The sequence below is a fragment of the Brachypodium distachyon genome, chromosome 4, assembly GCF_000005505.3.
Source record: "Brachypodium distachyon strain Bd21 chromosome 4, Brachypodium_distachyon_v3.0, whole genome shotgun sequence".
In the NCBI taxonomy this organism is placed as follows: domain Eukaryota; kingdom Viridiplantae; phylum Streptophyta; class Magnoliopsida; order Poales; family Poaceae; genus Brachypodium; species Brachypodium distachyon.
The window spans coordinates 46,102,192-46,116,276 of record NC_016134.3 but is presented as its reverse complement, the minus strand read 5'-3'; the positions used below and the strand labels follow the sequence as shown (position 1 = coordinate 46,116,276).

The 14,085-nt window shown below is 45.9% G+C and overlaps 1 protein-coding gene and 1 long non-coding RNA gene across 2 annotated transcripts; both read left to right on the top strand.

The window, feature by feature from the left end:
- Positions 1-3,651: 3,651 nt before the first annotated feature.
- LOC104585182 (transcription repressor OFP13) lies at positions 3,652-5,161 on the top strand. The gene has a single exon (XM_014902500.2). The coding sequence runs from the start codon at positions 3,873-3,875 to the stop codon at positions 4,962-4,964; it is 1,092 nt and encodes a 363-aa protein (XP_014757986.1). The 5' UTR covers positions 3,652-3,872; the 3' UTR covers positions 4,965-5,161.
- A 2,669-nt stretch (positions 5,162-7,830) lies between these two features.
- On the top strand, positions 7,831-11,189 carry LOC100825447. Its single transcript, XR_002960473.1, has 3 exons — positions 7,831-8,151; positions 10,157-10,165; positions 11,163-11,189. It is a non-coding gene; the product is annotated as an uncharacterized LOC100825447 (long non-coding RNA).
- The last annotated feature ends 2,896 nt before the right edge of the window (positions 11,190-14,085 follow it).

Here is a 14,085-nt window from a genome sequence, read left to right as displayed (position 1 = left end):
TCTCGCACCCTCTGCGTGTGCACGCATGGGCGTCCGTCGGTCGCATTGATGCTGCTGCAACGGCGACGAAATTAAGCCAGCCGATCGGCGGTCCGGTCGATGATGTAACCGTGTAATAACTAGCGGTGCACAAACTGAGATGGCAAAACACCGAAACCGGGCGTACGCACGTCTGCACCGAACTTAAAGACGTAAGATTGTGGACCGATCGATCGGTCGAGAAAAAAAAAAGGGAAAAGGAAATTGGGGTTTGGTCACTCTTTTTTTTCTTTTTCTTTTTTGACCGAGTCCAGTCGATGCGCGCTCGGATGGTGAGATTCGGCCCAGTACGCCTTGTCCAGTATGTATGCTTTTGCGGCCCACCTTAGGAAGGCTTTGGATTCTGTGCTCTGATATTCGTCAGTTACCGGCCCGTATGTGGCCTTGTAAAGCCCATACTCCCCACTGCTGTTTGTATCTTTGTAAACTGCAGATGCAGAGGCTCTTCTGCAGATTGGATCTTTAAAAGCCATGAAAAGTTTGATAAGAATCATTATATGTTACCAATATATATGCATCCACCATGCTATAATTTTTTATTATTAATAATAATCAAGAAACAAGAAAAAAAAGAGGTGAAATTTGCTGTGCATTGTACTGTACTGTACTAACAGAGTAACAGACACACTGGTCATTTTTGTTTTTTTGTTACTTGATGTGCCGATTGAAATATTTCTTCGGTCGTTTAGAAAATAGTTATTTCTCAGTCAACAATCGTAGCCGTCCAATCATGATTTTTTTATCCATCGGACCTATATTAATCTTACACGAATCTCAATGATTGAATGAAAAGGTTGTTATCATCGACTAGGAAATAGTTATTTCTCAGTGGCCTAACAAAACCGTATGAAATATGTCCGGTGATTCGTTCCAAAAAGACGAGGTACTCCTAGTACTGTACTTCATCCGATGGTTACACCATCTCCTCTTTAATCAAACCAGTCTCATAACTAAACCAGCCGGAAATGCATCCCCGTCGAAGTCGAACCACGGGTATAGTAGGTGGGGCATTGTGGGAACGGGCCGGGAAATTGATCGAAACTGGCTCTGGCTCCGTCATCGTTTGGCGTTTGCTATACCTCCTGTCCTTCTTACAGGCCCTACATAATTTTGTACGGACATAACAAGGTGCGTGTATGCCGTCGTCCTCACATCACACATGATGCTCGACTTCACCGGCCGGCCGGCTGCAGGCCAGCCAGCTACGAAGGTCGAGTAGAAACAAACGCTAGCTAGATGATCCCATCCATGTGTATATGCATGCGTCTACACCAATGTGACAGTTGACAGTCTCGTCCCAACTTACATCAGCTGTAGTACGCTCGAAGCTGACAGATCATCGTTCTCCTCCAGACTCCAGTGTGTACTAACTCCAAGCTAAGCTAAGCTGCAGACAAAGACGCGTGCAGGTCAAGTCTTTTGCTGGTACCTACTCCACTAGTACACCACTCGTATGATCTGCAGGACTTGTTGCTACTAGCTAGTACGTACGTATCCTCCTCTGTCGATCGTACGTGTCGTCCTTGTAGCTTCAGTTTTGGACTGATTTACTTGCAAACCGCTGTTGGTCTGAACCCGTGAGCAACAGAGCACACATATGACTCATTAGTACTATCCCGTATGTCTGAATGAGAATCAAACAGCCAGCCCTTCAGTGTTAATGGTCACTGAAGGGAATTCCTGCGAACTGTCTGGCTAGCTATGTGATGATTACTTACTTACTAACCCATTTTTTAAATGTTGCTTGCTAGATGAAGCTTCTTATACGACCTTATTATACACGTGCATCTAGTCAACTTTGTGATCCATGTGATCGATCATGTGCCAACAGCACGATCGCAGATTACACTGTAGGATATTTGGGAGACATCTCAAGGTGACGCGTATGAGCCGGCCGGCTCGCCAAATTTACAGTCCACAACCTGTTGTTCCATTGTTTCTTTTCTCGTTCGAGTGTAAGCAAGCGATTTCCGGTCATTTCCCCCACAGAAACAAGGCGTTTGTAACAAATTCATTTTTAGTGAACATATGCAGACCTTCTGTCGTTTTCTCGGGACAAAATGTAGACTGAAAATGCATTTGGTTATTGATTGACCAGATCAGCAATCTGGAATTGGCCAGTAACTGGAAGTAAAAAAATGTTGTCTAGCTAGCTAGCTAGGATGGTTCAAACTTGATCGAAGGACAGATTAAGTTGACCTGCTGGATGCAAAACTTGGTTTGTCAACTAACTCAGCCCCGGCCAGCCCGGCATAAACTGACCGGCCGGCAAGAGAATCTTCAGCACGCCCATACATTTTTGTAAGAGTGCCACAAAATTGACCTCACCAAATTTCTCCGTTGTGTTTAATTTCGCGCGTAGATCAGCAGCTGACCTGAGTGATATACATACACTGATGCTACTGTAGTAGATTGAGCACTTGCTGCTGCTACTCTGTCGTTCTGGACCAGCTTAGAGCTTACTCTACTGGCTACTGCTCCACCAACCAAGGAATTAATTCAAGACGGCTTTCAATTTGCTATATATGCTTGCGTCCTTGCAATGCACAGATCTATGATCTGCTGGGTGTATACGTACGTACGTATATACGCTCTGGTACTGGAGAGTACTTGCGTTTGGGTACTGGGTACCGCTGTCTGGAAGGAAACGTCTAGTTTGGTCCGAATTTAAGCTTTCTCGTAGAATTTTATGCATTTTTGGGGGTTTGTTTACATCTTTTCTTGAAAGGTGCAGTTTTGAGATAGCTTGCAGGAAAACATATGTTTTCTTCGAAGCATGGCACATATCGTTGGCGGGAATGGCAAGCAGTCCAAAACAAACACACCGAGAGGTTTTGGAGGTGGTTTCATCAAGCCAAGAACAGTAACTAGGAGTATATCCCAAACTGGTCTAGCTTTCTCCTCGAAGTAGTGATTCTGTCTTCTTTTTCATGACCCTTTACGCTTTCCAAACTAATAAAAACATGGTTCACTGATATGTGTCTTTTTGTTTAGATGCTTACATGTGCTCTTGGACCATTTTGGAAAGAGCTAAGCGGACGAAAATTTCCAAAATTAACAAGCAAACAAATGCATCTATAGATTCTGATATACTCACTCGATCAGGCGGCTTCTGAGAAAGGCGTCTCTCTCAAATGAGGCCAGGTTCTCTCTTCCCCAAAGCACGGCACACAACGTTGAGAATGGCAAGCATCTTGGTGGATCCTTTTGTACAATATGTTCTGGAACATTTGGAATGATCAAAACAGTTGGATTTCCCGAAACGAACATCCAGGAAGTCATCTCTCACAGGGGCTTATATATACAACCTTCTTATTTTTTACGGAGTACTAGATTATTATTTTTATAAATTCGATCAATTTTTACGGAGGGAGTACGATTTGAGTTCTCATCGTGTCGAAATAACATTTTTGTCCCTAAGATATTTACGGTCTACGTAATCGCTGCAGGTAATCATGGCAATTTTTTCCCAATCTCATGAAACTGCAGCGCTCCAAGCGTCCAACGATCCTGCAAAAAAATGAGAGTTTAAAACTGTATACTTTTGGCTGCATTAAAATTTCGAGAAATCGTTGGAACGTGTGATACCTGCACACAGAATACGCATACATAAATACCGCCCCCATCTTCTTCTTCCCCCCTCCTTAATTGCGCCCATCTCTCGCTCTTCAATCTTCATCAGTCATCACCCTCTCCCTTCTTCCTCCATTCCTCAACAACCTTCTCCAGTTCTCCCTCTACACTTCGCTCTCGAATCCATCGACCGAGCTCCTTCATCCACTCACTCGCTCCACTGCATTCTTCGCCCTCCGTCTTCTGATCCTCCGACCCCTATGGGGAAGAAAAGCGGCGGCTTGGCCTCCATCTTCTCCAGGCCCGCCTCTTCCCCGCCGCCGGCGTGGTCGTCCTGCTACGGCGACGCCCCGCAGACCGACTCCTTCCACGACCCCTGCAGCAGCAGCAGCATCCGGTGCGCCGCCCCCGTCGCCGCGAGGCACCGCAAGCTGCTGCCTGTCGGTGCCGGGGCAGGGGAGATGTACTACAAGACGGCCAACTCCGTCTACTTCGTCCCCGGCGACGGCGAGTCCTTCTTCGACGAGGATGAGGAGGAAGGGGAGCAGGAGTTGGAGGTGGTGGAGGACGACGGGTTCTTGATGGCGGCCGCGTCGGAGGAGGCCGTGATCCGGCGGCTCGGCCGCACCACCTCCACCGGCGACCGCTTCTTCTTCGACCTCCATGGCCCCGCAACCAGCTCCATCCTCCCCTCCTCACCTGCGCCGGAGAAGAAGGAGCAGCAGCAAGAACAGAGCATAAGAAGAATGGCGTCTGCGGCGCCGGAGCCGGAGAAGAAGGGGGAGCAAGAGGAAGAGCAAGAGCAGAGAGCGGCGGCGGGGAGTCCGAGGAAGAGCGGCAAGGGGGCTTCGTGTTTGATGGTGGAGGAGAGCGTGGCGGTGGCGGTGGAGTCGGCGGACCCGTACGGGGACTTCAGGGCGTCCATGGAGGAGATGGTGGCGGCCCACGGCGTCCGCGGCTGGGCCGACCTCCAGGAGCTCCTGACGTGGTACCTCCGCGTCAACGCCAAGCGCAACCACCCGCTCATCGTCGCCGCCTTCGTCGACCTCCTCGTCCGCCTCGCCGGCGCCGCCGGAGCCGCCGAAGCCCCCGAGTCGAACACCTCGACGGCGACGAGCAGCGGCGCCATTACCACCACTAGTGGTGCCACTGCCAGTAGCAGCAGCAGCAGCAGTTCGAGCTCGACCACGACGACGACGAGCACCACGGCAGCAGCAATGGCGGGATGCGGCGGCAGAGACGACGAAGCCGCCGCGTCCAGCAGCTCCTCGTCGTCGCCTTCCTGCGGCGGCCCGTATGAGCACGGCGACGACGAGGCCGGCCGGGGGGAAGAAGAAGAAGAAGAAGAGTAGTTAGACCAATGCATTGTACACACATCTATCTTTCAAAATCCATGCTCATTGACGCTAGTACTTCTCCGTTTAAAATCCATGCTTATTGATGCTAGTACTTGTACGTTTCACGAAGATTAGCATGGTTACTAGAATTAGTTTAAAGTCACGTCAATTTTTATGAAACGGAGGGAATAGTAATCAGCAATTAATCTGCATGTGACTGTCCGTAGTTTACTGCTTCCGATTTGATTTAGGTTACTACCACCGACGCGCGAGATCTGAATCTGGTTTACGTCGATGAGTAAGTGGGTGTGCACTAACACGACGGATGAATAACATGCATAAATGTGGGCCTTGCGTGCATACACAGCGCTCGCTCGGCTCGATTCCCCGATTCCGGCGATGAACCGACGCTACCTACCATCATCAGCACGGCGAAGAGGAGAACGGGAGAGAGAGACTTGACCCTCCTGATTCCCTGATGGAATTGAATGCCATCAACAGCAGCAGGAGCACTTGTGCAGCAAATGCGTGCGTGCGTCCGTGTACAAACAGGGACCGTGCACTGCAGCCAGGACTCGTCCAGGACTGCTCCCCGCTTGTCTTCAATGCCGTTTATTTTCCGGGCCCTTCAAAATCAAGCCTCATATTTCGAGCCTATCCAGCCCTTTTGCTAGCTGATTAGAGCACTTTCTGTGGCGCAATTATCTACGAGATTCAAGCCTCAATCCATGTGCATCGATACCGGACCGGCGAGCTGGTTAGGCCGGTGACATTGGGAGTAACAAAGATGGTACTTAGGTGATGTGTCGTGTTATCAGAGGGTTAGGGTAACTAGATATGTTACCATCACATCACACTTCTCAAGATACAATGAGTCTATAAAGCTAATAAATGAGACTTATATGTTACCATAAATATGCTACTACCCACTATTGAAGTAGTAACATAGACTAGTAACATATGCATGTACTAACTTATGTTACTCCCCACTATGACCAGCCTTAGAGCAAGAATAATAGATCCTACTCAGCAGGCTGTAAGCAGGTCCACGTCAGAAAAATCCTACATGGAGGGGTGAGAAGAGAGAAGCGGACGACTCCTGAGTCGCTCGACTACAGCGCAGAGCACGAGAACTAAACGCCCGCTTGCAGCCCGAAGCAATCTCCAGAGCCGGCGATTCGATCCCGTGCTCCTCCCCCGCGCTTTGCCCTCGCCTCCCGCGCTTCGCCGCACCTCCCGCGCGCCAAATCTTCTCCGTGTCCTCGTCCCAAACAGTCTCAGGCGCGAAATCGAAGAACCCCCAAATCGCCCCACTGAACCCTAGAATTTTCGCCGATGTTGTAGGGAGGAGATGGGCCAGCAGTCCAAAAGGACGCGTGCGCCGGCGCCTCATCTCGTCCCGCCGGCGACGCCTCGTCCTCTGCTGCCGTCGGCCTTCCCTTCTGCATACGGCCCTGGCGCTTGGATGCCCCTGCGACCACCGCCGTCCGTACCGAGAGAAGGTTCTTCGGCTCAAGGGCCTTGCTGGGCACCGCGTGCCGAAATTGGTGGCTCTACAGCTCCTTGGTACATGACTAGGAATATTGACGACTCCGATCCACAAGCATGGTATGGTTTCTCAATTGCTTATGAATTTATGGTTGTGATGTTAGGCTTAATCTTGAATTTGAGTTATACACGTATTAGTATAGCTAAATATGAGTATGTATCAGCGTCGATGCATGTGTCCTAGTTGTAGCTGGACAAGGTTAATTAGATGGCAACTGCCATGCGTGAGTCCAGTCGTTAGCAGTAGCAGTTCGTGTGCGTCTTCATATGATTGTTAATCTTTTTTTATACAGAAAATGGTAATTGCTACACATGTGTCCATGATTGACAGAGAGTTTTGTTTTGCTAATTTATGGTTGTGATTGTTAATCTTCATTTATACAGAAAATGCTAATTGCTACACCTGTGTCCATGATTGACAGAGAATTTGTTTTTCTTGCTGATTTCTTTTACTTGTTGTCTATGTATATAAAATATCTTGGATGTATTTCCTGATGCATAAATTTTGGTCCCAATCTATGGAATTGTTTTAATTCTATGCTCTCCAACGACTTGTATGAATTATTTGAAGTTAATTATTTGATTATCTATTGTATGAGCAGGGGTTTGGATTCTCACCCACCTGGTGGTTTCCTTAGTTTAATTAACAACAATTCAAGCCACTCACAGGCCGTGATCAACGGGACTTCACCACAGCCAATCAATATTGCCAATGACACCAATGGTGGTGATTCTGCAAGGACTGGAAAACGCTTGCAATGGACAAAAGAGGAGGATTGTAGATTGGTAAGTTTTTTTGTTTGTGCTAGCTTCATGTCTTACATTAATAGCACAACAATAAACCCCTACTGATAATATTGTAGATCAGTGCTTGGTTGAATAATTCAAATGATCCGATCCAGTCAAATTACAAGAAGAATCACCAATATTGGAAAGATGTTGCTGCTGTCTACAACAGTACCACCCCAAAAGACAGGGCAAGACTAGTCAAGCAAGTGAAGGATCGCTTTGGGAGAATTAAAAAAAAAGGTTGCATGGTTTTGTGCGAGCTGGAAGGAGGCTAATGCTTTGTATGCTAGTGGTGAATCTGATATGGATTTAAGGGAGAGGGCAATGAAAACTTACGAGGCAGATCACAAAGAAGATTGTCCATTTATGTATGAGCATTGTTGGGAGTTTCTAAAAAAGGAACCAAAATGGGACGCATATCTGGAACGCCTTGAAGATCTAGAGCTAGAGAAGAGAAAGTTTAGTGTTGATGATGAAGTGGGGCAGCATTTCAATCTAGATGATGCTCAAGATCAACGGCCAGTAGGCGGAAAGCAAGCTAAGGAGCAGCTGAAACGAAAAAGAAAGGATCAAGATTGTATAATAGATCTTGAAGATAAGCTGAGCAAGTTTGTAGAGGCTCAGACCACAGCAAATGAAGGACGCAAAGAGATGTTAGAGACACAAAGGCGTGTGTCCAGCGAGAATCTTGAAGCTCGGAAGCTTGCGTGCCTTGCTGCAAAAGATAACAAGGAGTGTGCCATGGTAGAAACGTACCGATTGTTGATGATGCAAGATACAACCGGGATGCCTAAAGATGTGAGATCTGAGCACGTGTTGGCATTGAAGTGTTTCAGGGAGAGGCTATTTGGCAAAACTGACTAAGGTATTTCCTACTGTCTGCAGCCCAAACTTAAATTTTAGTCAACAACCCACACCTAATTCTATTAATTGCAATGCAGTCCGGATAACCATGTAGGAAGTGCAGAAAAATCATGTAGTCAATAGTCTAATTACACTTAACTACAATGCAGTCTAGATAACCATGCAACAATAATTATACACCAGAAAACTGGTTACATCTATATATTCCTATACCTTCTCTTTAGACTCTTTCTTTCTCTACCTCTCATTTTCCTACTCAGCCTACCAACCCATCTTCCTGCTCAGCCTATCAACCCATCTTCCTCACCTCATCCACCATGGCAGATTCATCTTCTGATGAGCTAGCCCCATCCAAAGTCATGCAACTCTATGGTACTGAGCACGATGTGCTAGACTCCTTTGCTCGGAGGCTCATGATAAAAATCAAGACTAGGCTCGGTGGTGGATCATCTCAGCGATGACACCGTCTAAGGAAGACCATTCGGAGGGATCATGCAGGTGCTCATTAGCGTCTGGTGGAGGACTACTTCCTTGCAGAACCACTATACCCTGCGCGTATGTTTCGTACAAGATTCCGCATGAATAGAGACCTCCTCCTACGTATTGTGGATGCCCTTGGTCAGTGGTCTCCCTATTTCACTTATAGAACAGATTGTTCTTGTCGAATAGGGCTCTCACCATTGCAAAAGTGTACGGCGGCCATGCGCATGCTAGCATATGCCACCCCTGCTGATTCCCTTGATGAGTACTTTTAAGATTGGGAAAGCAACTGCATTGCAGTGTTTGGACAAGTTCGCACAGGGGTTGATTCAGGTGTTCGGTGCGGAGTACTTGCGATGCCCCACACGGGAGGATGTCGAGCGTCTACTTCATGTTAATGAGTCTCGTGGTTTCCCTGGAATGACAGGAAGTATCACTTGCATGCATTGGCGATGGGAGTTGTGTCCTCTAGCATGGAGGGGTCAATTCACCCGCGGTGATTATGGAGTACCAACAATGGTCCTAGAAGCCGTTGCTTCCCAGGACCTTCATATTTGGCATGCTTTTTTTTGGAATTGCTTGGTCGAACAATGACCTTAATGTCCTGAACCAGTCCCCTCTGTTTTTTGATGCATTGAAAGGAGAAGCCCCTCAAGTTCAGTTTTCTGTCAATGGAAATGAGTATAGCACAGGTTACTACCTTGCTGATGGTATATACCCAGAATGGGCTGCCTTCATGAAGAGTATACCACTTCCCCAAACAGAGAAGCACAAGTTGTTTGCCAAGCACCAAGAAGGCGCAAGGAAAGATGTTGAGCGTGCTTTCGGGGTATTGTAGTCCCGTTTTACCATTGTCCGTCGGCCTGCACGTCTATGGAAGAGAAAGAGTGTTGGAAGGATCATGCTAGTTTGTGTGATTCTCCACAATATGATTGTCGAGGATGAGAAAGAGCAGGTCAAAATTCATATTGATTTGAATGAAAATCCGGGGGCTTCATTTGCTCTACCTCCTGAAGTGAATGTTGGCGGAAATCTGTGTTTCGCTGATGTGTTGCGTAGGAAAGTTACAATTCGTGCTCGCACACAACATACCCAGCTTAAAAATGATTTGATTGAGCATATTTGGCATAGGTTTCACAATAACCATCATAAGTAATAATGGTGGGTTACTGATATATACAACTATTCCTTTTTTTCTTGTGATATTGAGGATCAACATGATATCTCACATGCATTTTTATTTCAAGACTGAGCTATGATGTGGTGATTGCTACAGGTTCTACTAATAGGTATGCATTCTCTAATCGTGTTTTTTCCTGTTTATTAACTACAGATCCAAGGAACATAGATATTTCTGGGAATTTAAAATGCAAACAACTTTACACACTTTGCTAGATACTAACATGTGTATGTTTTTATAAAGCTCGAGTAATCTAATTCCAACAACCTCTAAGAATCTAATTTTGTTTTCTAAAGTTTGCATTGGTAAATATTTACACTTGACTTTGTTTCCTTTTCCCATACAGTGACTCAAAGTTAGTAGCTCTATTATTTTCTTGCTGATTTCTTGTTGTCTATGTATATTCATACTTTGTATGTACAGCTTGGTAAAGAAATTTTGGTCCCAATATGTGGAAATTGTCTTAATTCGATACTCTTCCAACAACTTGTATTATTTCCTAGGAGGATTTTAACCAAATGAAGTGATAGTATTTTATTTGACGGCCGGAAGAGCTTTAAGTAGTAGTGAATAGAGAAGCTTGGCATTCTTGATCATTTTCATTTTATATATCAAATAAGCACTAGGAGACTAAGAATAGTTACAGACATGATACAAAATGCTTAGTTCCATTCAACAAGAAGCTTTTGTCAATACCAGGTACAGGTGCTAAGATAAACAATTTTAACATCCACACACCAATCCCATGCTTGTTTATAGGGGATGTGGTCTGTTTTAGTGCTTGTTTCTCATCTTTTTCCTGTTTGTTAACTACAAAGTAAACTTCTGAAAATGCAGATATCAACTGAACTTAGTCATAATTTCTATGTAAGCTTTGTTGGTTTGTTCAAATATAGAATTTAGATGACGGTTAATGCTGAATGTGTCAGGCATATTTCAGGTCTTCTTTGAAAATTCCTCTATTCTGTTTCCTTCATGGGTATCTAATCTTGCCCACAAATCTGGTCAAAGAATGGAATGATCTAATAAATTGGCCATGTTAATTTATGTAGAAACAAATTTTCCAGTATTTGTATTGTCCAAAAAGAAAGCCAACGCCAACCATGTTTCTGCCATCCTGGTACATCACTCAGGACCAAGGAAATGGCTCACATTCAGGCTATTCCTGATACATCACTCCAATTAAACCAAAATGATCTTAATTTAGTCTAATGTCTGCTGCATCAGAAATTAAATTCAGATATTTTGTTGTGCTCCAAACTGTGTATTTGTACCCTTTTGCATCAGCACAAATTCTTGTGTAAATATTTACCCTTTGTCTTTATTTCTTTTTTCCTATACAGTGACCGAAGGTTGTTGATGCAAATGGGTGCTTGCTCCTTTCTGCTCAAGTGGCAACTATGTTATGAGATTTTTTGCATCGTCTAGATCAAAATTAACGGCTTATTTGCCGGAGATCTTATTTAGTATTATGTTTGTCTAGCGCTTTCTTTTAAAGACTCATGTAATGTTTAAAATCTCGTTGTCATGGTGCTGGTGCTACATGTCAGTTTTCGTCGATTACTTGTTTGCTGGGAGTCATGAAGAGACTTAAGTAATGTTTAACTGTTGGTGTTATGGTTCTATCATGTCTTTGCTTAATGATCAGTTGCTTAAATATTATTTAGCATCTCTCGTTATTTCCTGATGGCATGTATGCCATATATTTTAAAAATCGCCACCAAGATGCATTGTATTGTAAATCCCAGCGCATCAAAGCATTAAATGCTTAAGCATTCAATAAGACAAAACTAATAGCGAGCCTATTATATGAGTACTTATCTATGGTGGCTTTAGGGACATGGCAAAGCTAACAGCCAGCTGCATGATCCCTTATTAATCTTGCTGGGGCAATTTTTGTAATCTCCTAATTAGCAGTCAGTCAGTCAGTCAAGGGACTGGGGCAATTTTTGTAACCTCTCCGACCTGCTCGCCGCTCTGATCCCCGTGCAACGCAACGGGAAAAAGAAAGATTCTTCCCGTAGCCCCATGGATAACTACAGTACAGTAGTACCTCGATGCTCGATGGAAGCTTCAGAAACCAGCGTACCTTTTTAGCCCCATGTTGCATCGTTGTGCATTGCTTTGCTCCTTGTCTCCACTCTCAGTTTTTTTTTTTCTGAATAATCTCCGGCTCTCAGATACAGTAGTAGTACTCCTTTTCCCTCTCCTTTTTTTAGGAAATTACTTATCTCTTTCATCTTTGGCCCAGTGGTCGGAACTCTATAAGCCCAGTGGTAAGTAGCCATGCATTGCTTTGTCCAGGCCCATTCACCTAATCAGAAAGAGAGAGACGAAAGTGCTTCAAGACAAAATTACACACACCGGTACGGTAGGGGTCTTAAAGTTTCGTGCCGTAATGTGTAAATACAAGCCTTCGCAAAAGAACGATACAGCCAGCATTAGCCGTTACAGTAGATCCGTTCGTCTGTACTTACAGCATTACTTGACCCTCACACATACACAAACATGAAACATCTGTACCGGCTGGATGCAATGCAAGCCTGGTAATGGGTTGGATCTAAATGGTTTTAATGGTTTGGGTCCTTAATTGGATCGTCTTTGGCTGGGTGGAAATGGGTTGACCTTGCTAATGGATTGGTTTGGTTTTAAAGGAAAAGCGGTCCGGTACAGTTTGGTTTGGGTTCAATCAGTTTGGTTTTTTATGGGCTGAACCGGTAGATCCCACCTGGGCTTAACCCGTGGGTAGAGGCCAGAGAAGCCGTTGTCTTTCACGGATCTCGTCGCCGCCTCTTCGACAACCTCGCAGCCGCCTTCCGCTCGCCAGATCGCTGCGCCTTCCTCGCCGACGCGCGCATCGTCTCCGTTGCGCCGCGCGGAGCCCCTTTGTGCGCCTTCTTCGCACGCCGCGCCGCCAGTTCCGCCTCCGGCCACGAGGAGATGGGAGCTTCTCTGGGAGGAGGTGGAGGTCGGCCACGAGGCCCTGGTCCAACGGCTGCGTCCATGTCGGCATGTGTGAGTAATGGAGATGAGCAGAACCTGGCAGGAGCTCGGCGTCGTGGACACCATCTACGAGGGCGACCACGAAGAGGAGGAGAAGGACTGCAGCTTCAACTCGCCCAACATGTCGTCGTCTCCTTCATGGCGAAGGTCCTCTTCCCTGGTCTTTGGGATCTCAAAGCTTGATTTTTGGATTGGATTGGTTTGGTGCCACAGAGTCTGGCACTGTGGGTTGGGTTGGTAATGGTTTGGATCCTAGACCATTACCAGGCCTAATTATTATGCAAGTATTTGCTCCACTAGCGGTTGTAGGAGGAGCACTTTGCGATGGGTACACTGGTATCGGTCTGTCTTTGAACACCGGAGGCCTTCCGCTGTTCATTTGGAAGTCTGAAGCCAAAACGACGCCGCAGGCAGCCAGGCACCCAGCCGAGCAAAGGATACGGACATCGTACCCCGTGAGAATTCATTCTCAGTGGGAAGGCACATGGCATGCACATCGATGCGATCGATCCACCTTTGTATACATGGAGTCAACGGTCAGAAAGCCGGCTGACTCGCTGCCCGCTCGAGCTTCATCAAAAGCCAAGCACAACTTATACAGAGAAAGCAGCAGCAGCCCAATGCACCAACCACTAGCGATTAGTATGACTAATTAAAGAGAGACCAGTTCGATCATTTGCACTGTCATCTTTGCATGCATGCTTGCTTGCCCTCTTACAGCAGATGCAGATCGCCACAAAAGCATGTACTCACTCCCTGCAACGAAGAATGTTTCAATTTTGACTAAGTCAATACATCTTTTGTTGAACATTGGCGCCGACTCGCGCTAGCTGCAACCGCAAATACGGGCGCGGCAGAGGCATGCGAAGCTCGCTCTTTCTTTCTTTCCTCCTAAAAAGCCGACGAGAGAAAGAACAATGCGTGCGTGCGTGCGTGCTTGACGCCATGTATACTGTAGTTGGCATGCATCCAAAGCTGGTCGTCTTCTCTTCTTTTTGGTCATCCGAAAAGGAAAAGGATCAGGTGAGCCTGTTGGTGGCACAGTATTTTGCAGTTGACAAACCTTTCTTTAGATGGTTCATGGTTGACAGGTTGAAGTTTGATCAATCGGTTCCATAACGATGCACATGTAAGGAGTACTAGGAAGTTAGAAAAGCCAAGGAATAATCAAGAGAAATCATCTGAAGATGCAATGCCTTTTCCTTTTTGTGTGTGTGTACTATGCAGAGACCAATAGCAGTACAGAACTAGTTTATTTTTTAAAAGTAGCAG

Excerpts from the sequence above, each read along its gene's own strand:
- LOC104585182 (XM_014902500.2), top strand. The coding sequence starts at position 3,873 with ATGGGGAAGAAAAGCGGCGGCTTGGCCTCCATCTTCTCCAGGCCCGCC.